Here is a 25,627-nt window from a genome sequence, read left to right on the forward strand (position 1 = left end):
TCAAGTCTATAGTGCCTTGCAATATATTGAGGAATTATGTGAAATTCAATGGGTTACAACTAAACTCTTGTATTTTTTTTTTTTTAAATAGGTCCTTCCACTTCTTTTTCCTCTTGTTCCAAATATAGGAGCAAATCAAAAACTCCAGCAAATGAACAAAAGAAACCTGCTGAGGTGAGAACAATGGTAAAAGTTTAGATTGTGGTAATCTGATTATTTTGTAATGTATATTTTTTGTCTCTAAGCTTTGAACTATGGGTTTGGGGGGAGAGGGGTGATTGTGTTAACTGTAAAATCTCTCGAATGAAACTGCATGCTCCCAGTCCACAGACAGGATGTTTGGATAGTAGTATGGAAGTAGTGGTGGTTGGGGTCCAAAATGATTGGTGGGGCTGCAGAGAAGAAGGTGACCCACATGATCTTCTCCCTTGAAGGCTGATCCTATTTGGAAAGTGAAATACAGACACTTTGGTGAGTTTTGCGGGGGGGTATAAGGCTGGCTGTTAAGGAGCAGGGGTGCCCTCTTCAGAATGAAACATGGGGACACTTCAAAGGGCAGGATAGGAAAGGACTGTATTTACTCTGTCATTGCCTTACGGTTTTCTTAATTCCAGCCTCATCTCTTCAAATCTAGCTCTTAACTCTGCCATGTCCCCTTGCTGCCTCACCCTTTCTACATGCCTGTCACCAATTGGTTCCACTCCCCTGTGCTTGACCATGTCAACCTAGTCCATCCCCCTGCTGGCTGAGAACCTCCCTAAGACCACTCAGCTCCCTCCAGCCCATCTCTCACCTTCTCAGGAATATCGAACATCTATGCCTATGGGCTGAGTACATGCCCGCTTTCTTAACCTCTCACCCTACTTCCCCAGTATCAGGACGTGCCACACTCCATTGCACACACATGTACCCAGCCTCTGCAGGTGAGAAAATCTATCTTTAGAGACACAGCTCTTCCCTCTCCTATCTGGCTCAGGACTCTATTCCCTAACTCAAATCTCCACTTTCTACCAATGATTGGACCTGGAGAAGCAGGAGCATACACAGTAGGGAGCCCTCTGTAGGGCTGAAGAGAATTGACACCATAGAAGCCTGTATTCCCTGGTCTCTGCTTTCTCCCTCTGTTACGTAGGATGAAGAGATAGCAAGTGTGAAAAATCGGGATGGAGGAGGGAGTAATAGGTTGCCTATATACGACAAAGACTCTAATATCCGGATGGTCCTGATAATATCAAGACATCTGATCACCCTACTGTCACCTGAGGCCTGCATGCTGGAGGACCAGGCTACAGTGATTGCCAGAGGCTAGAGCAGCTTCAGGCACAGTAGCCCACAAGTGATGATGCAGTATATCAGTCATCCTACAAGTATTTACTGTGACCGCTCTGCCACTATATGTGGGGCTTAGCCCCTGATGGTCCGCTTTCCCGTTTGGGAGCATTATGAAGTCTGACATTCTTTCTTAGGGTCTGAAGTAAACTAATCATTCCCTGAGGGAACTATTTTTCTATTTACTTGTTGCCAATCTTGTGCCACGTCCACCCCTCCTTAATCCCTTCCCAAAACCCCCCCTGAAAAACCACAAATGCCCATGTGTGCCAGTGTGACTATTGATAGCTGAGGGAAGTGTGAACTGACAGCATGGGGAAAATGTTTTGATTCTTTAGAATTTAAACCAGAGATTCATGGCTTAAGGTAAAAATGTATGCTGTACAAAATGATAGGCTTTTTAGCCACCTGCTGTGATGGGAGTTGTATAAATAGCTAGACTGGGTTCATCCAGGAAAATGTATGTAGCAAAATTCCTCTGTTTGCGGGGGAGTGCACACAATGAAATGCTGACTACATTTTGTGAATGGACAAGTTTGCCTGTCCTTGTGAGAATTCAAGAGCAGGTGGAAGTCCCTTAATTAAATGCTGCTTACTGGCTTAATGTATTTGGTTTGGTGGCAAAGGGCAGTGTCTAAAATGTGTATCTTGTTCTCCCAAAGTTAGTTTTAGCAAGTGTTAATTAAGTTCCCCACTGTTAGTATATGTTTTAAGAGAAACTGAACAAGTGTTCTAAAGCATGGGGGAAGATTGATCAATGGTATATGCAGTGGCCTGTCATTTGCACTGCCAAGGAAAAGTCTGTCCTTTTTGGTAAAATGTTTCCTTATGAAATCGCACTCTTCAATAATATGCTTAGATTCTAGTTTTAACCACCGAAATCTTCTTAAGGATTTTCTCTGTACAGTGATTCAGCCTTCGTACCAGAAAGGCAAATATGAACTGCAATTAATGAGAATATTAATGTCTGCCACTATTTTAAATATTCTGTAGCATCATCCCTTTACATAGGCATGCTCTTCCCACCCAGATCCCCATGTTCCTTAAGCTGTGGCTCTCCCATGTCTCCCTGCAGAGGGACTCTCCTATCTTCTCCTATCTCCTATTTTCGCTTCAGCTCCCTTCCACCCGTCTTTATACGCATGGACATATGAACAACAATCAGTATGAAGACTCATCAAATGTATAGCTGTATGTAATAGCTATTGGAAGATAAAATTAGGCATGTCTCTCTCATACTTTAGTTTCCTTTACACGTTACATTTTCTGTCTCTTTACTGTGAGTACGTATCTTTAGCCCCAAAACATGCACTCAGTCTTACTGGCAAACCAAACCATCTTCCAAGTATGAATCTCCTTTTTCAATGAAACTAGAGTGTACTCTGATGAAAAAGAATTAAGTGTCTTTGAACTTCATCAGACCAACTATTTTAATAGTGCTTGAAATCCTGCTTTCCTGCTACAGTGTTTAAAAGGACACTTGCAACTTGAACTTAAAAAAAACAAAACAGAAAAACAAACTTAATGTCAAAAAATACAATTTTCTTGTAGAAGAATGTCCTGATTTTTAATTTCTTTTTTAAAACCCTTCTTAAGGGAACATTACTAAACTGCTTGGGTCCAGCCTCAACCCTTTACCCCTTTCTCTCTATGCATGTGACTTTCAGTTGTCTCATCGACTTAAAGGCCAGAAGGAACCATCATGATCATCTAGTCTGACCTCCTGAACAATGCAGGCTACAGAACCTCACCCACTCACGCCTGAAATAGACCCCTAACTGCTGGCTGAGTTACTGAAGTCTTCAAATCATGATTTAAAGACTTCAAGTTACAGAGAATCTGCCATTTACATTAGTTTAAAGCTGTGAGTGACCCATGCCTCATGCTGCAGAGGAAGGCGAAAAACCCCCAGGGTCTCTACCAGTCTGACCCAGGGGAAAATTTCTTCCTGACCCCAAATATGGCGGTCAGTTAGACCTGTAGTCACTCAGAGCTGTGTCCCATTACTGGCCACTGGACATATTTGCTACTAGCTGTTGCAGATTGGCTGCATGCCACTGGAGGCAGTCTTATCATACCATAATTTATCAAGCTCAGTCTTCAAGACAGTTTGATATTTATTGATTGATTGATTTGCCCCCACTATTGACCTTGAAGGCTGTTGAAGAACTTCACTCCTTGTTAGAAACTGTCATCTAATTTCAAGTCTAAACTTACCGATAACCAGTTTATATTAAATTTTTTTTCTTGTGTCAACATTGGCGCTTCACTTAAATACCAGGAAGGGAGAGGACTTATTTACCCTCTGATGTATTTATAGAGAGCAGTCATACCTCCTCTTAGCCTTCTTTTGGTTAGGCTAAACAAACCAAGCTCTTGGAGTCTCTTCTCATAAGGTAGGTTTTCCGTTCCTCTGATCATCCTAATAGTCCTTCTCTGCACCTGTTCCAGTTTGAGTTCATCTTTCTTAGACATGGGAGACCAGAATTGCGCACAATATTCCAGATGCAGTCTCACCAGTGCCTTGTATAATACTAACACTTCCCTGTCTCTACAGGATATGCCTTGCCTGATGTATCCTAGGACTGCATAAGCCTTTTTCACGGCTGCATTGCACTGGCAGCTCAGTCATCCCGTATTCAACAAATATACCAAGGTCTTTCTCCTGTCTGTCACTTCCAACTGATAAATCCCCAGATTATAGCAAAAATTCTTGTTAGTCCCTGAGTGCATGACTTTGCACTGTTAAATTTCATCCCATTTTTATCGCTTCAGTTTACAAACTCATCCAAATCTTGTACGATATCCTCTGTATTGGCAGTGCATCTCAGTTTCGTGTCATCTGCAAATTTCATTAAAATACTCCCACTTCTTGTGCCAAGTCATTAATAAACATATTAAATAAGACAGGTCCCAAGACTGATCCCTGAGGAACTCCACTAGTAACCTCTCTCTAGCCTCACAGTTCCTTTCAGTATGACCTGTTGTCTCCTCCTCCTCAAAGGAGAGCAGGTTGGTCTGGCAGGGCCTACCTTTTGTAAAACCATATTGTATTTTGTCCCAATTACCATTAACCTCTACGTCGCCCCCTCCCCTTCCCCCTTTGTGTTTCTTACACAAAGTCTTGGTTTGCTAGGTCTCCAAATTTCTAAACTTAAGTGTTCTCTCCTCCTTCCACCCCCACCTTTGGAGTTTTATAAGTTAAAACTTTAGCTGTTTTCATGATATTAAAGTAATACAGTAGCTGTTGGGCCAAGACCTTTTTTTTTCCACCAGTTAGCTTTAGAGGTTGCTTTGAATAACTTTTTGTTAAGGTTGCAGTAGAGTGAATGCTCCTTTTCCAAGGGGGAGATTTTCCAAAAGTGCCTAAGGGATTTAGAAGCATGAGTTCCACTGATAGTCACTCGGACTTGTGCTCCTTTAATTCCTGGGAAAATCTCCCCCTTGGAATTTTAAGGAACACAGAGTTCAGGTTGCAGTCTTCAAACAGGGCTTCCATACTATTTTAACTCTCCTCACATAGAAATGCTGGCTTCACATCTTCCCTTCTTTGCTTATGTAGCCCCCTTGGGGTTTAGAGCGCATGGCCCCTTTAAAATTTTCTCCCTGAGAGAGAGGGAGTGCTGGTTGTTCCAGTGGAGTGGAGAGAAGGAGAGCAACAGAGGTGTGTCAAGAAGAAAAGGAGTACTTGTGGCACCTTAAAGACTAACAAATTTATTAGAGCGTAAGCTTTCGTGAGCTACAGCTCACTTCATCGGATGCATAGAATGGAACATATAGTAAATGAACACGCACAGACACACTCCTTCCTTCCTTCCTTCTTCCTCCTTAGCTTAAGGTGTCAGTAGCTCCAAGCAAGAGAGGTACAGTATGCAGGCCCTCACATAAGCAGTCAAGAACTTGCCTGGAGGGACCAAGCGGCTGACCGCAGATGCCCAAGGACAGGAGGAGCACTGTGCCAGGGAGGGATCACCCAAGAAAGACAAACCAGAGCTGGACCCAGTATATCTGTTGCTCAGAGCTGTATGGAGCTGAGAGTACTAGAGCTGGTAACTTTGCATTGGGAATAAGAAGGGAAGCTGTAGCTAGCGAAGTGGGAGGTTGTCACTTTGTGGATTTTCAGAGAGTGGCAGAAGTGGGCAACAGAGGGGTTTGTTGGGGAAAGTTTACTGGCACCAGAGATGACGAGGAGCACCTGAGATTCACTGCCAGATTGGAACTTTGCCCAGAACTCTTAGTGTAGACACATTGCTCAGTGTCTGTCCTTTCGTATTGTGGTACCACTGGGACTGTGGAACCTCGTGTTGAATGTAATGCTGTTTCACTGCTCCACCTATATTCTCCCCCCCTTGTGTTTTTTTTCCCTTTCATTCATCCCTCTGTAAATAAATATTTCCCTTTCCTATATTCTTTGTACTATTCCGGTGTGTGTTTACTCCCCGGGGTTTGGAACAGGTGCCTTTGGGGTGGAAAGGAGTTTGCCTGCTGCATTCCTGGACAAACCTTTTCTTGGCCAAAACTGCCTGCAGAGGGGATTCTATCTTGGCCACGAGGGCATTAAATTTACTCATAGTATTTCGTATGGACATATCTGACTATAATACGCTGAGATGCTTTGATGCCATACCAACCTTTGCTCTTTTCATGCAAGGTACCCAGTTTTATAACCTGGATGTATGAAGCTTTTATGTAGAGTGATATTGGGAGAATTACCTGCCACATGAAATCATAGGGCCTGACCTTGCAAGCTGCTGATCATTGTCTGCAAGGGTTTGTGCACCTTGCAAGATCAGATCCTGAATGAGAAGTTGGGCATGATTCTGTTGAGAACTTACAAACCTCTTGTGTGTTCCGTGTATGAATGGGCAGTGTGATGGCATATTAAATTAAATGTTGATAAAAGCAAATTAATGCACACTGAAGGAAAAAACTTAAATTGTATACTTTACAGGGTTCCAGCTTAAGTTCATTAATTCAGGAAAGCAACCTGGGCTTAAGTAACTCAGTGAAGACTTCTGCTCAGGATGCAGCTGTGATCAAAAACAAAGTATTGATACTCAAGTAATGGGATGGTGAATAATATGGAGACTGTTATAATTATTTTGTGTAAATTCCTCCATCTTATTTTAAAAGGTTTAATAACATTGTTAGAGCCTTCCTGTGCGGCCCTGGTCAACACCCAGGATTATTGTGTGTGTGTGGTGGTTTTTTTTTTTTTTTTTTTTTTTTGACAAACCAACCTCCAATTCCCTGTATGCAAGGCGTGAGGCGGGTGGGTTGGGCTCCCAAACCTACATAATTACTATTATGCTTTCATCAGTTCACAGATAACGTGGTAGAACCAATTTGACAACATCTTTATATCTACGTGGGTGGAAACTGAATGTGCATTAATGCATCCAATTTCCCCAGTGGGTCTCTGCAGTTCTTTTTGCCCAATGGAGGAAAATAAGGTGCCTTCAGTGGAGGCTGAGATACAGATCTGGGCTATCCTAAGAGGGATCAATTTCATCCTTGCTGTCAAAAACACCTATTTGAGGCAACTCAGAGTTGCAAATTGGGAACAGAATTATAATTTGGAAGAACTGGCTGGGCAGAGGCATCCTTTGGATTTCCCAGATAGTCAGTCAGTGTTGAGGGCTGTCCCTTTCCTAATGCTAAAGCAATGTTATGACCTGCTACCCTCAGTGGAGTGGCAGTAGTTACAACTAAGACACTTGCTGAAATATCAGTTTGGCCCAGAGACCTCAGAACTAGTGGGTACCTTAGAAATGCTTCATAAACTTCCCAGGCCCATGTCCACTGTGTATATTTTGTTAATGAAGAGAAATTCCATTGATTTAGACTTTTGTGAAAGTTCAGGAAGGAGATTTGAGTCCTTAGAAGAATCTAGGTGGCAGAGCATATTATTAATGTTAAAAATGCCTCTGTCTCAGGCTTTGCTTGATGCAACAAACAATTTTACTCAAAATGTATTGGATGCCACAGAGGTTACACAAGATAAAGGCCATATCCTCTTTGTTGGCACTGTAACAAAGAAAAAGGAACCTTGATGCTTATCCTGTGGGATTGTCCAACGGTCAGGCAGCGGTGGATAGAGGTGGACATGAATTGGTGCTTGGTTTCAGCTGCAAAATCTCTGCTGAAAATTATATCCTAGGTTATGCACCTGCTATGCTGGATTTAACCCCATGATGGACTTTGGTCCTTGGGTGTGGCAATGATCACTAAGCACATAATTTTACAAAAGGTTCTGTAGGGGAATGTGCTTTTAGTAGTTGGACTTCAGCCCCTCTTCCTCCCCAGCCTCTTTGTTCTCTTCCTCATGTCCCCCTACTTGTTTCTTACCCTTCTACATTCCAGTGTGGCTGCTGTTTTCTCTTCCTCCTCAATGCCTAGGTGCCAGTCTCTCTTGCGTGCTGAATAATCTTGGAAGCTATTGTTTCAATACTGGTGCCTGCCAGCGCAGTGAATTCCCCACTACTGGAAGGAGCAGGTGCAGAGAAAGTCTTGCTCCTCCTATAGCCCTAGGATTGAGCATACTCATTTGCTTTGTGGGTTGTCTCATGTGCAGTTCATTCCTCACATATGTGCTGTCAGGGGACCGTGCATGCTTAGTACAGGTGGAACTTTTGGAGAATGTAGCTAACAAGTCTCTGAGCATGTGCTATTCCTAGGGGAATTCTTCATTTAAAAAAAAAAATTCTGTGTACAACATTTAAAATTCTGCAAACTTTATTTGTCAAAATCACACTACATAATCACGCCAGTTTGAATTATTTTGGTAATTTATTTCAAAATGCCTGTCAGCAAGAATGTCTGCAACATTACAGAGAAATGCAAAATTTCCCCCAGGAGTAGAGAGTTAAAGAAACCCCTGTGACAAGCCAGTTTCCTGTTTTCTGTCTACCCCTCCGAGCCCAGCCGGGGGGCCAGACACCCACAACCCCTCCTCCCCACAGCCCAGCTGCAGGGCCAGCCCAGACACACACACCCTGCCCCGCCCCATGCCTCAGAGCTCAGGGATCCAGAGGGAGAAACAGCCTGATGCTCAGTCCCAGGGTTGCACGGAGTTTCCTGCGCGTGCGCGGCCCTCTCCTTTCAAGGCATGTGGGGAACTGCAGCTGCTGGTAACTCTCCAGCTCCTTCCTCCTCCCCCCAGCAATGTCTTCTGTGTGTGAGCTGGGCTCTAAGTCCAGTGGCCCCTAGTGGCAGCCAGCAGCACTGAAGCCCTCTGTGGGGGGAAAGGAAATTTTGCATGCACAATGTTAATTTCTGCAACATTCTGCGTTGCACAGTGGCACAGAATTCCCCCAGGAGTAATGTGCAAACTAATTTTCAGAGTCTTATAACTTGGACAGACATGGGAAAACTTTCACTGGGATGGTAAAAGGCACAACCCTTATACCAGAGCAGTTCCCTCTTAACAAATTTCAAATCCCTACTCCAAAATGTGGAAATGTAAGAGCTTCAGATAGGTGTACTAAATTTTTTACACAAGCAAATGTATTTTCCCTAACCCCATTCTGAGAAACCGCTGAAACTTTAAAATAAATAAATCAAGCCTCTGGCGCAAGTACCTAGCATCAAAAACTTCAGTCCATATTTTTTTTTATAAGCAACTGACAACAGGGTCTATAACGAGAAGTGTCCAGCAACCTTAACTATGGGTGGCTCCGCTGCGACCCTGCTCCTGGCCCTGGCTCAGGGGTAAGGGGAGGCGTGAGATCAAAAATTTGGGGACCCCTGAGCTAAGGTTTCATTGAGGTTTGCATGTAAAGCAGGACTAAAATCCCTCCCTTCGTGCTTTGAGTCCTTACAAACTTTCATTCTTTTACTAATTTCACTTCTGTCAAACGGTGCTCTGGGTATGACTATGGGATTTTTTTGTCCAGTAACACACTGATCTGTTTCTAAATACTGTAATTTTAAACTTGTGTGCTACAATAGCAAATTGTGGGCATGTGTGTTTATAAATAAGATCATCTCCTCTTTCAGGAGACTTAAGAGGCAGACAACTGTGTTTATTACCTTCAGTAGTTAGGCAAGACAAGAATTTGTCTATTTAAGAATAAAAGGCATAGATTTGCCTTTGGCATTAAGCAACCTTTCAGGATGTTATGCTATATTGTAATCTTTGTTTCATGCATAGAATATCAAATGAACCACTAAACTGGGGGCTGCTGAAGCACTTGCAGAGCTGCGTTGTGGCTTTTCCCTATAGTGATACTGGAGAACTCATTCCTATAAGGCTACCTAGGGTGACTAGCCAGATACAAGGGATCACAGACCATGGTTGTGGAGCAGCTTTGTGAGAAGGACAGGCTAATGAAAAGGCAAGGTTAGCAGAAAAGATGGGAGGAATTCTATAGTTCTCATCTATATGGAGAATATACAACAAAGTGTGTACTGTGATTTGAGCATGTGAAGTGTTATGAAAGCGCATGTTAGTGGAGCATAAACACAGCCTTGTTTTCCCCAGTCTTCTAGCTGACACTTTCTAATGTAGATTTTTGTTGTTGGTTGGTTGTTTTTGTCTAGTAAAATGGCTCCTTGAAAAACCACATCAGCATAGCAGCTACTTCTGTTTCCAGTTGAGTTGACTCGTATTTGTGTCTCTGGTTAGAATATTCTGTATATTTTCTTTACTAAAATAAATAAAAATACTAATGATTCTGAGCTTGCCCTTTCTTTCAGTTAGGGACGTGCTTAACTAGAATAACAGTTAGGGACATGCTTTACAAAAGATAGTCCATTAATGAGACATGACCACAGGAAGCTATTTATTGAATGTTTTCTTGTTGTTACTTTTGGGTTTTTTGGTAGGAAGGTAGTGCTCCTGTTTACCCAGTAAAACAGCATTTTTTGTCAATTTGTCTTAGTTTCTTGCTTAGTAAACGCAGGATCTAGTTTTTACAGAGAGCACATTCTAGAAGTTGTTCTGAAATGTTTTCTTCCTCTTCTGACCTGTGCCTTCAACCCTTCTGCTTAGGAAAGGTTAGGTCCAGGAGTCAGACTGCATACACTGGCTCCCTCGAGGAAGCACTATAACCCTCAGCCATCTGCTCGGTTCTTCCTGCCTCCTGCCCGGCAGGACTACAGTAGGAGGAAGAGTAGAGGTTTTAGGAGACCTCCGCCCTTGTCCTTGTCTGCGTCCATGCCTGCTTCCTGCTCCCCCAGACACTTGGCGGGGTCCAAGCAGGCCTTTTGATGGGATGCCTGGGCAATTTACTAGGCTGAAGTATGGATCCAGATTCCCCAGTTTTTGTGGACTGTTTATTCCCACTTCTATCTGGCGTGGGCCCACATTACCTCGGACTCCTCCCTGCATCCCCATGACTCCCACCCGCAGCAATCAGCTCTTTCATGGTGATCAGGAGGCTTGGGGGGGAGGGGAGAGGAGCGAGGATGTGGCGTGCTCAGGGGGAGGGGGTGGAGCAGGGGTGGGAAGAAGTGAGGTGGGGGTGGGATCTTGAGGGAAGGGGTGGAGTGGGGGCAGGCCTGGGCAGAGCTGGAGGTTGAGCATCCCCCTGCACTTTGGAAAGAACAGCAAGAGAAGCAGCTGGACGATCCACCCTCATTCACCCCCTGACTCCACCACCTCAGCCAAGCTTCACAATAATCATTACTGAGTACAGTATTAAATTTGTTTGTTTTAAACTTATTCTGTATGTGTACTGTGATACAGGAAGGCCAGGGAGCAGTGGGAGAGTGCTAGATATATAAGCTCAAGGCTAATTAAGGCGTAGTTCCCCGTAGACTAGGGAAGGTGGTTGCAGGTTAATTGGAGCACCTGCAGTCAATTAAGGCCGTTAGGAACCTAATAAAACCCCCTGCGTCAGGCAGAGGAGGAGGAGGAAGGAGAAAGGACTGGAGCTTGGAGGCGCGTTGAGAGATTTGGAAAACCTGAGAATTGGAGTAAGGGAGATTCTCTTCCCCCCCAGCATCTAAGGGCCAGGGGTAACCCCACCTAAGGGGGAAGAGGGTAAGAAACCTACAGGGATTGAGAGGGGCTGGGACTCGGAGCGAAGAGCAAACCCAGACCCCCTCCCCCACTTCCTTCCTCTACCACCTTCCCAGGCTAGTAGCGGGGCCCTCGGCACCCAAGAGCAGGGGCAAAGGGTGGCATCTGAGTGCCCCACCAAGAAAAGCGCAGGACCCACCAAACTAAAATCGGCCATCTTGCCACAGTACATAATGTCTTTTATCTTGTGGGGAAAAAAAATTAGAACCTAACCCTCCCTATTTACATTAATTCTTATAGGGAAATTGGATTCACTTAACGTTGTTTCACTTAGTCACATTTTTCAAGAACATAACTACGACGTTAAGAGAGGAGTTACTGTGCTTGAAAACTGTTATGTCCCCTCTCTTTTCTTCTCCAGGTAAACCAAACCAATTTTTTCAATTTTCCCTGTTAGGTCCTGTTTTCTAGACCTTTAATCATTTTTATTGCTCTTCTCTGGACTTTCTCAGATTTATCCACATCTTTCCTGAAATGTGGCACCCAGAACTGTATACGGTACTCTAGTTGAGGCTTAATCAGCACGGACTAGAACAGAAGAATTACTTCTCGTGTCTTCCTTACAACACTCCTGCTAATACCATGTGCACTACCAGTTTGCAGTGCTCCCGTTTGGCCTGTCAGCGGGTGTTCACAAAGTGCATGGCAGGCGTTGCGACCTTCCTGAGGAAACAAGAGGTTCAGGTCCACCCATACTGATACTGCAACGACCGGCTGATCAGAGGTCGGACCAAAGCCCAGGTAGAGATAGATGTAAAGTTAATACAGTCAACTTTCCAGGACTTAGGCCTGTTAATAAATACCCAGAAGTCTACCCTCTCCCCAGTTCAAAGGATAGAATTTATTGGGGCAATCCTTGACTCGGTCCAAGCCAGAGTTTTCTTCCTAGAAGCCCAGTTCTAACTGAATGGGGCACTTGCAGAAAGCCTCAGGAACCACCCAATCACTGCTTAAAGCTCGTGGGCCATAAGGCATCATGCATCTATGTTGTCCAACATGCAAGACTATGGCTCAGATCTCTTCAGGCTTGGTTGGCGTTGGTACATGCAGTGGGCTGGCACCACTTGGACACAGTAGTCACGCTTCCCCCATCAGTGATCGCTTCCCTTTGGTGGCTGGACCCGTTGGCAGTGTGTGATGGAGTCCCTTTCTTGAGACCCCATCTGTCAGGGTGTCTTGTCACAGATGCTTCAGTGATGGGCTGGGGAGCTCATTTAGGGCCCCTCAGAACTCAATACCTCTGGTCTCCAGAGGAGCTCTTGCTACACATCTATGTCAGGGAGCTCAGGGTGGTTCGCCTAGTCTGCCAGGCATTTCAAAACCACTTGGAGGACAAGGTTGTATCAGTCCTCACAGACAACAGCAATGTTTTATATAAGCAGGCGGTGGGGGCACAGGGCACTGCTTGTGGGAATTCTGCATAGCCCACTCGATCCACCTTAGGGCCTTCTATCTGCTGGAGTCACAGAACCTCAGCAGATCCTTCTCCAGCCACCATAAATGGTCCAGACATTGTGAAACGCCCCTTCCAGAAGTGGGGGACTACCCACATAAATCTGTTTGTGATGCGGCACAACAGGAAGTGTCTTCAGTTCTGCTCCTTCCTGGGCCACAGCCCAGGATCACTCAATGTTTGGTGTGGCTGACAGGACACCCCATTTGAACCACTGGCAATGTGGTTTTCTGCTCTACCTGTCCTTGAAGGTAGCCTTCCTAGTGGCCATTACTTCTGTCAGAAGGGTCTCAGGAATCCTAGCTCTTGCGTTGGAGCTGCCTCATACAGTCGTCTTCAAGATCAAGATTCTATTGTGACCACACCCAGTAACCAGGATATCTTCCTTCTGGTCTTCTATCCAAAGTCACATGCCAATAGAGAGGAACAGAGACTCCATTCGCTGGATGTCAGATGTGCACTAGCCTTCTATATAGAAAGGACTAAATCATTTTGAAAATCTACACAGCTTTTTGTGGTCATTGCAGACAGGATGAAAGGCCTTTCAGTCTCTGCCAGAGAATCTCATTGTGGATCACTTCCTGTGTCCTCACATGCTACGACCCCGCAAAGGTCCTCCTGCCCTAATGGTGCATTCTGCCAGGGCTCAAGCATCTTCGGCTGCATTCGTAGCTCAAGTTCCTATCCAGGACATCTGTAGAGCGGAATGTGGTAGTCAGTCCATACCTTGGCATCTCATTATGCCATCACCCAGCATACTAGACACGACGTGGGTTTTGGCTGAGCGGTATTACAATCAGCATGCCAATGAACTCTGAACCCTCCACCGCCGCAACTGTTTGGGAGTCACCTACATTGGAATGGACATGAGCAAACACTCAAATTAAAAAAGGTTAGTAAACTTCCATAACTGTTCTTCAAGATGTGGTGCACATGTCCATTCCAACCTCCCTGCCCTGCTACCAGCCCGTCTGGCGGAGTTAGCCAGCAAGAAGGAACTGAGGAGGTGACAGGTCGGTGGGCAGCTTTATACTGACGCCATGGGGACACCAGAGCCGACCTGACAGATACCACTGAGGGGAAAAACTTTTTGGTGGCGGTGCTTGGGGTGAGCACACACCTATATTGAAATGGACGTGAGCAACACATCTAGAAGAACAGTTACGGAACCTTAGTAACTGGTTTTGTGTGCGTGAGGTAAATGGGTGAGGAGGGGGACTAATACTAAGGGCTTGTCTACATCATGGGGTAATGTGCACTACGGGGGTGTGACTTCTAAAGCACATTCTCATCTGTTGTACATAACTGATCCGTGTAGGTCCTGCTGGGGCTCGTTAAAAGTTTTGTAGCATGTTTTAACTTAGTACTGTTTCAAACTGTTAACAGTACTACATTAGAAGTACACTAGGGAACTTTAATGCATAACAGCAGGGTCTACAAAGACCAGTTAGTGCATGGCACACATTAGTGTGCTTTAGAAATCACACCAGTAGTGCCATTGCTGCTCTGTGTAGACAAGTTCTGATAGCTGTGTTGTAGGGTATGGATAGTGAGTAGGCAATTAGAATTCAGCATGTGCTTAACCTAAGAAATAAGGAGAACGTCCTTTTATTTGTAAGTACTCCATTTCCATACAGATTTCAATAACTATATGAAGTTGCCTTTTTAAAGTTACATGAGGACACTGGATTTGTTTAAGACATACCTGAATATTTATATTAAATTATATTATATTTTAAAAGTAATTGTGTCCTGTAAATGTCGCAATAATAAACATTCCCAACTTCCTGTCTTACTGATAAGTTTCATCTTCAGGATTCTAGATTGTCATATAATCATGTATTTAAAGTCTCTGCTTTGTATCAGGACCATATTGAAATTATTTGACTCTCACATGCAGCTACTGTACTATCTTCAGATTAGCTTGCATCTTAAATGTGCATAGAGGTTACATGTGCAAGTGACTTTGAGGTCTCTTTTTCTACAGACTTCATATTTTAGGATCTAAAGTGATTTTTGGTAAACTTGCAGCCCTTTGGGATGACTCAGGCAATTCCTTGGAATCACTACTCCAAAGATCTGGCCAATGAGGGGGAATTTTAAGATTGCTCCAAAATACATGCAACTCAAGGAAAACTAGATTTCCAGACACTGTTCCCTTTTGAAAGAGTCCATTCTTTGCCAGATCTGTTTGGCATAGTGACAGCATTGAGGACAAATGCTGAAAATAATTTAACTGAATTAATAAGTAAATTCTCCTACTTGCACCAGGTCTTGTAGTGGCAAAGAACTGTAAGGTGATTAATATTCAATACATTTTTTTTTTCTCTGAGCAAGAGCTTTTAACTGTTGGAAGAGACTGTTTGGTCAAAGGTGAAAAACCAGGTTTGTGGCTGATGGACAGAACTATAGATGGCTGTGTAACAATGGTAAGATCTCTGAAAGAAAAGCTAGGTTACAGCATTTCTGTAACTATGGAAGAAAACTGTGTACCGAGGAAACTTTGGTCAGGTGTTGGGTTCCTTGTGATTTAGAGCAGGGGTAGTTCATTAATTTTTTGTCAAGGTCTAAATTTCTTGGTCAAAGTATAGTGAAGGTCCAGACTCCAGAGAAAGTAATGATAAATAAAAATATTTCCGTGTCCGTTCAAAAGTGTCTGGTGGCGCAGATTTGGCCCACGGTTTGCCTGTTGACTACCCCTGCTTTAGAGCCTCTATATGCCTAACTATTACATCTGATTGATTGGCCACTAGTGATACCTCTACTGTAAATCTATTTTGGTGTCTGAAGCAGAGTACTTAATATTGCTGAGCACAGACCACGTGGTTGGTGCAGTGCAACAAAGGAAAAAAAATAGTCCAGGTCCCAAGGGACTTACGTTCTAAAAATATAGATGACACAACTCACATATATAATGGATGATGAGATGAACTCACCTTAAAGCCATGCTGTGAGAATACGAACTTCTCTAATAGCGCTTTCACTTCTAGTACTAGTAATCACTCTGTTTTGATATGAAGTCTTCTGTGGTTTTAGTTTCAGCCAGTATTTACAAGGTGGTGGTGTGTAAAGCACTGCCTCAGATAACATTAAATTGTGTCTTCTCAAATATCTAAGCCAGTAACTGCTCTTTTTTAATATATTGTTGAGTTTTTCCGGGACTCTTCAGAAGTGTGCCATGTTAGTATTTCTTAAACTTCTTTTTCCTGAGTCGTCTTCCACAGTAAAGATGGAAGTCATGTGGGTTTGAATTGGAATAAAATACTTTTTTATTTATTATATTACACTGCTTAGAAAAATTGGGTGTTTCAACAGATTTCAGTTTCCCTGCAGTGTTCTTGCTCCAGCATAGGGAATCTTCAGAGCTAGTTGTTGTCAGTATGCTTCTAATCAACAATGGTATAGCTAGGGCAAGCTTTATTAACTTGTCTGGGGCCAGTGATCTAATTGGTTATAAATTACTTCTCCAAAGTTTTACGTTAGGTAGTAATTAGCTACTAAAGGTTACTTGAGGAATCTTACAACAGAAGACTTCTGTAAACTGAGTGCTCGAATATAAGGACATTAGGTGGTGGAGACTATGGGGTCTGTCATAGTTTATTTTTGTTAAGATTCTGTTTAGTATGCGCTCCTTCATGTATAAAATAAGCTGCTATCTCTGCCCCAGATTACCGGCAGCCTATCTTAATAAGACAGACATGATTGTGTTCCTTTTAAAATAATTAACAAACGTATGCTTGTATAATAATGAAATTGTCTGCCTGAATGATTTAAAATGGAGTTTTAGTAACTAGACCCAGTTTAAACATATTTAAAGTTTGCTAGATCACGTGCTTTAGAAAAAAATTGGTGGTTACGCTTTTTCCGGTAGGCCCAAGGTTAGAAATGCTCAGATTCCTTTTACAATGAGTTTGCAAAAAAATCAAGTTTAGCTGTACCATCCCACACAGCTTTCAAAGTCTGTTTCACACTGAGGGTGCAGGCCAATAAAATTCTGAAGAGGATTCTAAACCAATCTTAAAATGGCTAATGCCATCAGATTGAAGAGAGGATAAAAGGAGCTGTGAATCTGAAACCTCTAATTACTGTTTTTATCTGACATTATCTCAGTGGTACCAAGAGATAATCCATCAGAGATAATTTTCCCTTCTGTTGATTTTTTGCCCATTAGATCATTTTTGGCTTACAGGGTTTCTTCGTTTTGTTGAGCATGATCAGCCATGACATCCACCTGAGGCCAGTTTCTTTGAAACAAGCCATGGTAACTGTTTTTGCTCATTGTATAAATATGTTCATAGTTTACCAGTGCATTTGTTAACTTCTATCTAATGCAAACTGTAAATGTGCCCTTCACTTAAACCACTCTGCTAAGTTGTGTGTACCTACCTTTTTGAAGAGACAAACTAGAGGAGGCAGTCTCTGGAGGTTATTCCATTAAAACAACGTTGTGTTTGGTTTTAAGAAACTTAATTCCTTTTTTAAACCATATCAGTGCTAAAAGAACTTAGTGATTGCTCAGTGTTCAATTTTTTTTAGAGAGCATGTATTGCATTATATGGCTTGTACTGAATAATACCAAAATAGGATTGTATGGTTGCTGTCATAAGACACATAGAATCTTGAATATAATATTGAGCATTGTAAAGTCTTCAGTTTAGTTTATCTTTAATCCTTAAGATACTGTCTAGCTTCAGTGTCTTATACACTAAGGACTAGGGTGACCAGATAGCAAGCGTGAAAAACAGGAACCGGGGTGGGGGGTAATAGGTGTTTACATAAGAAAAAGCCCCAAATATCGGGACTGTCCTTATAAAATCGGGACATCTGGTCACCCTCCGAAGGACAGACCAGTGTCTGGAGGGTGTTGGGGAGGCTGAGGTAGGAGAAGAGTGTCTGTGGCCACCGAGGCAGTGGTGAGTAGGGACTTTTGCCTAGGGTTCTGAGTGAGCCTATTTCACTTCTGCTGGGAATGATTACCTGCACTCTGCCTCCCCTAGTTGCTGGTAATTAACCACTCCTTCAGTCTGGAGCGAGCAGCAGGGAGATAGAGGAAATGGGTATAAAGTAGGGCTGTCAATTAATCGCAGTTAACTCTTGCGATTAACTCAAAAATTAATCATGACTTATTAATTGCAGTTTTAATTGCCGTTTTAATCGCACTGTTCAACAACAGAATACCAATTGAAATATACTACATATTGGATGTTTTTCTGCATTTTCATATATATATTGTATTCTGTGTTGTAATTGAAATCAAAGTGTATATTATTTTTGATTACAAATATTTGTACTGTAAAAATGATTAACAAAAATTTTTCAATTCACCTCATACAAGTACTGTAGTGCAGTCTTTTTGTCATGAAAGTGCAACTTACAAATGTAGATTTTTTTTGTTACATAAGTGCACTCAAAAACAAAACAGTGTAAAACTTCAGAGCCTACAAGTCCACTCAGTCCTACTACTTGTTCAGCCAATTGCTAAGACAAACAACTTTGTTTACATGTACAGGAGATAATGTTGCCCTCTTCTTATTTACAGTGTCACCAGAAAGTGAGAACAGGCATTTGCATGGCACTTTTGTAGCCAGCATTGCAAGGTATTTACGTGCCAGATATGCTAAACGTTCATATGCCCCTTCATGCTTCGGCCGCGATTCCAGAGGACATGCTTCCATGCTGATGACTCTTGTTCAAAAAAAAAAAAAAAATGCATTAATTAAATTTGTGACTGAACTGCTTGGGGGAGAATTGTATGTCCCCCTGCACTGTTTTACCTGCATTCTGCCATATATTGCATGTTACAGCAGTCTCGGATGATGACCCAGCACATGTTAGTTTTAAGAACATTTTCACTTCAGTTTTGACAAAAACGCAAAGAAGGTACCAATGTGAGATTTCTAAATATAGCTACAGCACTCGACCCAAGATTTAAGAATCTGAAGTGCCTTCCAAAATCTGAGAGGGATGAGGTGTGGAGCATGCTTTCAGAATTCTTAAAAAAAGCAACACTCTGATGCAGAAACCACAGAATCCAAACCTCCAAAAAAGAAAATCAACCTTCTGCTAGTGGCATCCGACTCGGATCATGAAAATGAACATGCATCGGTTCATACTGCTTTGGACTGTTATTGAGCAAAACCCGTCGTCAGCATGGATGCATGTCCTCTGGAATGGTAGTTGAAGCATAACGGGACATATATGAATCGTTAGCACATCTGGCACATAAATATCTTGGAACACCGGCTACAACAGTGCCATGAGAGAGTCTGTGCTCACTTTCAGGTGACATTGCAAACAAGAAGTGGGCAACATTATCTCCTTCAAATGTGAACAAACTTGTTCAGCCAATTGCTCAGACAAACAAGAAGTAGGACTGAGTGGACTTGCAGACTCTGAAATAAGTTTTATTTTTGAATGCACTTTTTTGGTACATAATTCTACATTTGTAAGTTAAACTTTCATGATAGACATTGCATGACAGTACTTGTATTAAATGAACTGAAAAATACTATTTTTTTTTACGGTGCAAATACTTAATAAATATAAATAAATATACTTAATAAAAATAAATATAAAGTGAACACTATACCCTTTGTATTCTGTGTTGTAATTGAAATCTATATATTTGAAAATGTAGAAAACATCCAAAAATATTTAAATAAATGGTATTCTATTGTTTAACAGTGTGATTAATTGCACGATTAATCACGGTGTGATTTTTTTTTTTTTTATCGCTTGACAGCCCTACTATAAAGTCCACAGTGGTTTTTCTGTGAAGAAATGGGATTAATGTCTCGGAGGAGATGGACTAGCAATGTGAGGCTCCCAGTCTGGTGAGGGTGGGATCTCCTGGTGCTCAGTGGAATTCGGGAGGCCTCAGTAGGCAGAAAGGCTCTTGTCTGAGGGGAGGGAGCAGGAGTAGGGAAGGACATGTAGCTTCTACTGTGAGACAGTGAACAAAGGGTGTGTGTAATTTTTCAACCCATAGCCCCAGTTTAGAAAGCCTGTTTTAAGAATACTTGACTAATAATTGACCACATTAAATGTGTTAACAGGTTGGTTATTGTGTTAGGGAAAGGGAGAATGATTAAGACTCCATTTAATACACCTGCCTTCTCTCAAATAGGATATCTGGGTTTTCTTTGCAGGTGTTCCGGAAGGACCTCATTAGTGCCATGAAACTTCCAGACTCTCACCATGTTAACCCTGATGAATATTACCTCTTTGCGGACACATGGAAACAAGAATGGGAAAAGGGTGTTCAGGTCCCAGCTAGTCCCGACACGATTCCACAGCCTTCTCTCAGGTAATTGGTCTTAAACATTGAATGTACTTAAACATTGAATGGACAAAACATAAAATGAGTCTGTCTCAAAGGATTTACAATCTAATTGCAGCTAACGCTTGCTTGATTGCTTGCTTAGTATACTTAAACCTGTGGTACAACTGTCTCCCAAGTCCAAAAATCTTTTAAAATTAAAATATTTCCAATTTGGAGTCAACGTCAGTGGTACTTGAGGCTGGGAGAGAATAGGCAGATCTGAACTGAAGGAAGAAAGCAAACATGCAGTACTCAGAACTAGGATCAAACTAAAAAACAAAAATGCTTTCTTTGAGCATTTGGTGCACTGCGTAAAACAGTCATCTAACTTATTGTGACCAAATAAAATTCCAAATAGAAAACGGTATTCTGTTGCACTGGTTATATTCCATAAATCTACTCATAAAAACAGGACAATATGAATTGTAATAATGCAGCGAACACTTAATCCTCCTCGGATGGGGTGTAGTCTCCAACAGTGACTGATATCTGTCAAAGCTTCAGAGGAAGGTAAGAACCTCCCAGAATCATTTTTTGGGGGCATGTAACCTGTTTCTGCCCTGACATAAGAGGCTGGAAATTTTCACTGTAAAATAAATATATTACAGTTGGTGTGTGTGTGTGTGTGTGTGTGTGTGTGTGTGTGTATATGGATGGATGGAAATGCTATTCAGTCTCCTAAACACTCTACCACTTCTATTACATTTACCTTCTATTTTACATTTTCCAGTTTAATTGCAGGATCAAGGGCATTAGTTATGCATTGGTGGACCTCTGTGCACTAGCAGAGCCTCTTTGACTTTGGGGCTTAAATAATTCCAGTCTTCAGAGTTGCTAATCATTTGTGAGCCCCTCCAAGAAGACCTCTAACCACTTTTTTCCCTTTTTGAAATGTGGTGACTGACACTTTGCGGATCACCCAGACCAGTAAGGGGTTCTGTCACCACCTGCCCTGTAATCTTGGGGCTTTTTCGCAGTATCTCTATGGTTCAGATCTCCAACACCAGTAGCCAACTCACAAGCAGAAAATCTCACCCTGCTTTTGCAGCCTAACTATCCTTGCAAGGTGATACTTGCAGTCTCAAGTCTCCCCAAATCCATCCTCCTTGAATTTTTAAGTACCAGACAATTGGATAGGTCCCCTCTGATTTGTCATCCCCAAAGGCATGAAACTAGACCCCCTCCCCAAGATACCAGCTTTCTTTGGCATATACACTCTGTATAGTTTGCACACCAGAGACCTATTTGAGGTATAAATAAACCAACAGTGTAGTTAATAGAAAACAACACCTATTCAGAGATAAAATAGTATGGGAAAGTGAACATAAAGATGCAATCTCAGGCTTTACTCTTCCCTTTTAGATAAAACCCTCTTTCTAATACAAGTTATGTATTGCCTTTTAACAGCTTCCCAGCGTACCTCCAGCATTCATGGACAGCCTCCCACTTAGACTATCTCTCAGTTTCTGGATTAAAAACTCTCCGTTTTAAGCCTGCTTTTAAAAGGCTTTTTCTTTTTTCTCTTTGACCACAGTGACTTTATGGTTCAGGTTAAGATTTTGTTGGGTTATTTTTAGGAAAAGTCATGGACAGGTCGTGGACAATAAACAAGAATTCATGGAAGCCATAGCCCCCCGACCCATGGAGGTGGACAGCTGGAGCCCTGAAGTCACAGAAGTCACAAATCATGGAATCTGTGACCTCTGTGACAACTCATAGCCTTACTCGTGGTTATTCAGGATGGGGGAATCCCCTCTTGACTTGGTATCCTGTGGGTGGGATGTCTCCTCATAAAGTCTAATGGTACATCATATGTCTTTTTTTCTGGGTTGGACAGTGGACTGCTTACATGAAACAGGATTCAAGTAAAGACCTTGCTTGGGAGGGGCCCCTACCTGCTTGACTGCTCGCTGCCCTGCTGTGAAGTGTAGTTGAAGTTGTTGTACAGATTGAACACGGTTTTGGTATACATAAATACATAGATTCATAACCATCGTTTGTATACATATCTCATAATGACCATCACGTTCAGAACATTACAAGCTTTCATAAGACCTTACTCAATATACTTTTGTAGTACAATAATACAGTATGCAATCAGTTGGTTCAACTGCTCATTTGAACTGCTCATTCCAAATGGAATGTAATATTTGAGAAGCAGGTATGCAAAAATAAGTGAATTTTGACATAGTTCAAAATTTTCAATGTTTTAAGCACCAGTGGGTGAGATTTTCAAAATAGCCTAAGTAATTTAAGAGCACAAGTTCCACCGAAGTTAGGACTTGTGTTCTCAAGTCACTTAAGCACTTTCGAAAATCCTACTTTTAGGTACCTAAATTTAGGTTTTTGACCATAATTTCATTTTAATGCACCACAGTTGAGCGTCCTAATGCTGTTTTGTTTTAACTCTTGCAACATGCTGAATATAATCTCTTTCCTGAAGTATTATGAAAATCAGTTAATTCAGAATCCATCAGTAAGAAATATTTCTTGTTCTGTATTATGCATGGTCTTACTGCTTAGTTAAATTTCATCCATCTGTCTGCTCAGTTCCTCAGGCTGAGTAGAGTTGTCACAACTTCTGTGTAGTTTAGTTGTTGCCAAACTTCTTTCTTGCCACCAACCCTCTTCTCAAGATAGCTGCTTACTATACGGAAGTGCAGTGGTTTCAGTACTGAAACCCCAGAAGATTAGGAAAGGATAAACTCTTCTTACACAACAGTGTTTGTTTAATGTGTGATGCTTTTTTTTTTTGTTTTTTTAAGCAGGGATGGATGAAAACATCAATGCCAGGTCTACACAAGTAAAGATTTGCCAGTATAGCTGTGCTGGCAAATCCTCCTAGTGTAGGCGTGGTCTATACTACCAGAAAAATGCTTTTTCTGGTAATAGTTTATACTTGTTCCTGAGCTAAACAAGTGCCTTTGACAACATATTTATCTCGATATAACTGTATTTAGCTAGGGCTTTTGTGAGTACAGAAATGTAAAAAAAAACCAAATAACCCACTCGTAACTGAGCTACTATACCATAGCAGTTTCTAGAAAAAGGAGGAAGAGGAAAAGAGACAGCTAATCGAGGAGGAGAGGCAACAAAGGAAAAGGGGGAGGAAGACAGGGCAGGAAAACAGTACTTTATTCTAACACTGGTAACTCACATTGCCCAGTAAGAATTGTGGGTCATCAAAGTTCAGAGAAATAACCCAAATATCTACTTTGATGACTTGCTAGACTACCACATAAGTGTACTCTCCTCCTTTCACAAGAATTTTCTTCTTTGTTTGCCTAATTCTACAAAGCACATGCATTTCACATACGGAAGTATTCTGTTCAGTCTCCCACTGCAGCCCTTTCATGTGTAGACCCTCTTGCACTAAATACAGAGAGAAACTGACTTTTTGTCTAAGATTAGCTTTTCCTTTCACATAAGGCACTTTACAGTGGTGCAATGGGCTTCATTACTGAAGCATCTGGTGGGACTAAAGGACACATAGGTCAACATTCTCCCTTGTTACCTGGTTATTTTAGCTATGTTCTTTCTCCTTCAGTGTCCACTTGGCAACAGATTTCTTCTTACACACCCAAAATAATACTATAAGCATTGGCTTCTATAAGGTGTCGTTTGAAAATGAATGTAAATAGGGACTATTTATCCAAAATGTGGAGCATGCATCTATTTTCTTCCCCTTCCATTGCCAGACAAAATTCTGTTGAAAAGGACCAGTTATCTGCTCGATCAGGGGTCAGCAACCTTTCAGAAGCGGTGTGCCAAGTCTTCATTTATTCACTTTAATTTAAGGTTTCGTGTGCCAGTAATACATTTTAACGCTTTTTAGAAGGTCTCTATATTATATAACTAAACGATTGTTGCATGTAGAGTAAACAAGGTTTTCAAAATGTTTAAGAAGCTTCATTTAAAATTAAATTAAAATGCTGATCTTATGCTGCCGGCCTGCTGCCAGCCTGGGGTTTCGTTCACCTAGGCCGGCAGCAGGCTGAGCGGGGCCTGCGGCTGGGACCCCAGCTGGCAGCCAGAACCCCAGACCAGCAGCAGGCTGAGCAGGGCCAGTGGCCGAGACCCCAGACTGGCAGTGGGCTGAGCGTCTCAGCCCACTGCCAGTCTGGGGTTCTGTCCGCCGGCCCCTGCCCGCCAGGGTTCTGGCTGTCTGCTCCGCTCAGCCCACTGCCGGTCTGGGATCCTAGCCCTGCCCACATAGAGTGGGTATCTATCTTCTCCCTGGTTCTAGCTCATTCTCTTTCTCTCTCTGTGCACTGAGCTGAGGGTGGGGTGCACTGAGCACAGGGTCTGTCCAGAAGCTAGAATGAGGGAGGGGGCTCAGGGTTGGGGCAGGAGGTTTGGGTGTGGAGTGCTTACCTGGACAGCGCCCATTTGGCGCATGGGGTGCAGGTGGAAGTGTGTGTGGGGGGTGGTGATGCAGGAGCTCCCATTTGGTGTGAGGGGTGGGGTGGGAATGTGAGGGGTGCAAGAATCAGCGTGAGGGGGGTGCAGGAGTCAGGGCATGAGGTGGGGGGGGTGTGGGGTGAGGGCAGAGGGCTGGGAGTGGGTGCTCCCAGCCCCCTGCCCAGAGCGGCTCATGGCAGGGGGCTGGAGGGGATGTCCCCGTCCCTTCTTCGCCTCCTTTCCAGAGCAGCAAGCGTGCTGCGGCTCCGCTTCCCCCCCTTCCCTCGCAAGGGCCATCAGCTGATCGGTTGCAGGGAGGGAGAGGAGGAGGGGCAGGAACCCAGCATGCTGGGGGAAGAGGTGCGGGGGGGGGAACTTGCCTGCCCTGCAGCAGCTGCCGGGACCAAACTTATTCACCCTGCTCCCATGGGGGCGGAGAGGGGCGGGCAGGATTTTTAATGGCATGCTGCTGCCTGCTGGGGTCCTGGCTGCCGGCAGGCAGCAGCATGCCATTAAAAATCAGCTCGTGTGCCATCTTTGGCACGCGTGGTATAGGTTGCCGACCCCTGTGCTAGATTATCAATCAGGAATCTAATTGTCACGAAGACTTCAAGTTACAGTTTAGAAGAAGGCTTGAACAAAGGTGTATGGAATTTTATGTACATAATGTCTTCTGCAACTTCATAAACAATTCCAAAATGGTCCAGTTGAAGGCATATGTTTGTCCATTTTTAAAATTTAATTTAAAACTAGAATTAATTTTGATTTCAAATTAAATTAAGACCCTATTATATAATTTAGAAAACTATTCCATATACAGAATTAATTTTTTTTTTTTTTTCTTCTTCTAGGACTTTTCATGTATGGAAGTGACACTTACACAGTAGTCTTGAAACATGAGTTGTCTGGTCAATATGGTGTGATCTAAAGACTTTCTGATCATCAGTCCTCTAGTTCACTGAGTCAGGGCTCAGTCAGTAGGAACCAAAACTCCACGTGACAGCTAGTGACCTTAACAGAGTTCCTGAACAGACTTTTTCATTGCAAAAACACCACCCTGGCGCTCTTGTCAGTCATTGGGCCAGTGGAAGTCAGTGGA

The 25,627-nt window shown here is 42.8% G+C and overlaps 1 protein-coding gene across 7 annotated transcripts in view; it reads left to right on the forward strand.

Moving 5' to 3' along the window:
• The window catches only part of JADE3 (jade family PHD finger 3), an 84,529-nt gene that overhangs the window by 43,958 nt on the left and 14,944 nt on the right, over positions 1 to 25,627 (forward strand). For 5 of the 7 annotated variants that reach the window (XM_084618909.1, XM_084618912.1, XM_084618913.1 and 2 more), the window contains 3 exons: positions 92 to 174; positions 16,996 to 17,067; positions 19,955 to 20,112. In XM_084618909.1, coding sequence (XP_084475035.1) covers positions 92 to 174; positions 16,996 to 17,067; positions 19,955 to 20,112 — 313 coding nt within the window. Of the gene's footprint in view, positions 1 to 91; positions 175 to 15,187; positions 15,236 to 16,995; positions 17,068 to 19,954; positions 20,113 to 25,627 lie in introns of those variants that run through there. The other 2 variants (XM_084618914.1, XM_084618908.1) reach the window with 2 other exon arrangements.

Source organism: Lepidochelys olivacea (assembly GCF_965140295.1).
Source record: "Lepidochelys olivacea isolate rLepOli2 genome assembly, chromosome: 1".
Lineage (NCBI taxonomy): Eukaryota > Metazoa > Chordata > Testudines > Cheloniidae > Lepidochelys > Lepidochelys olivacea.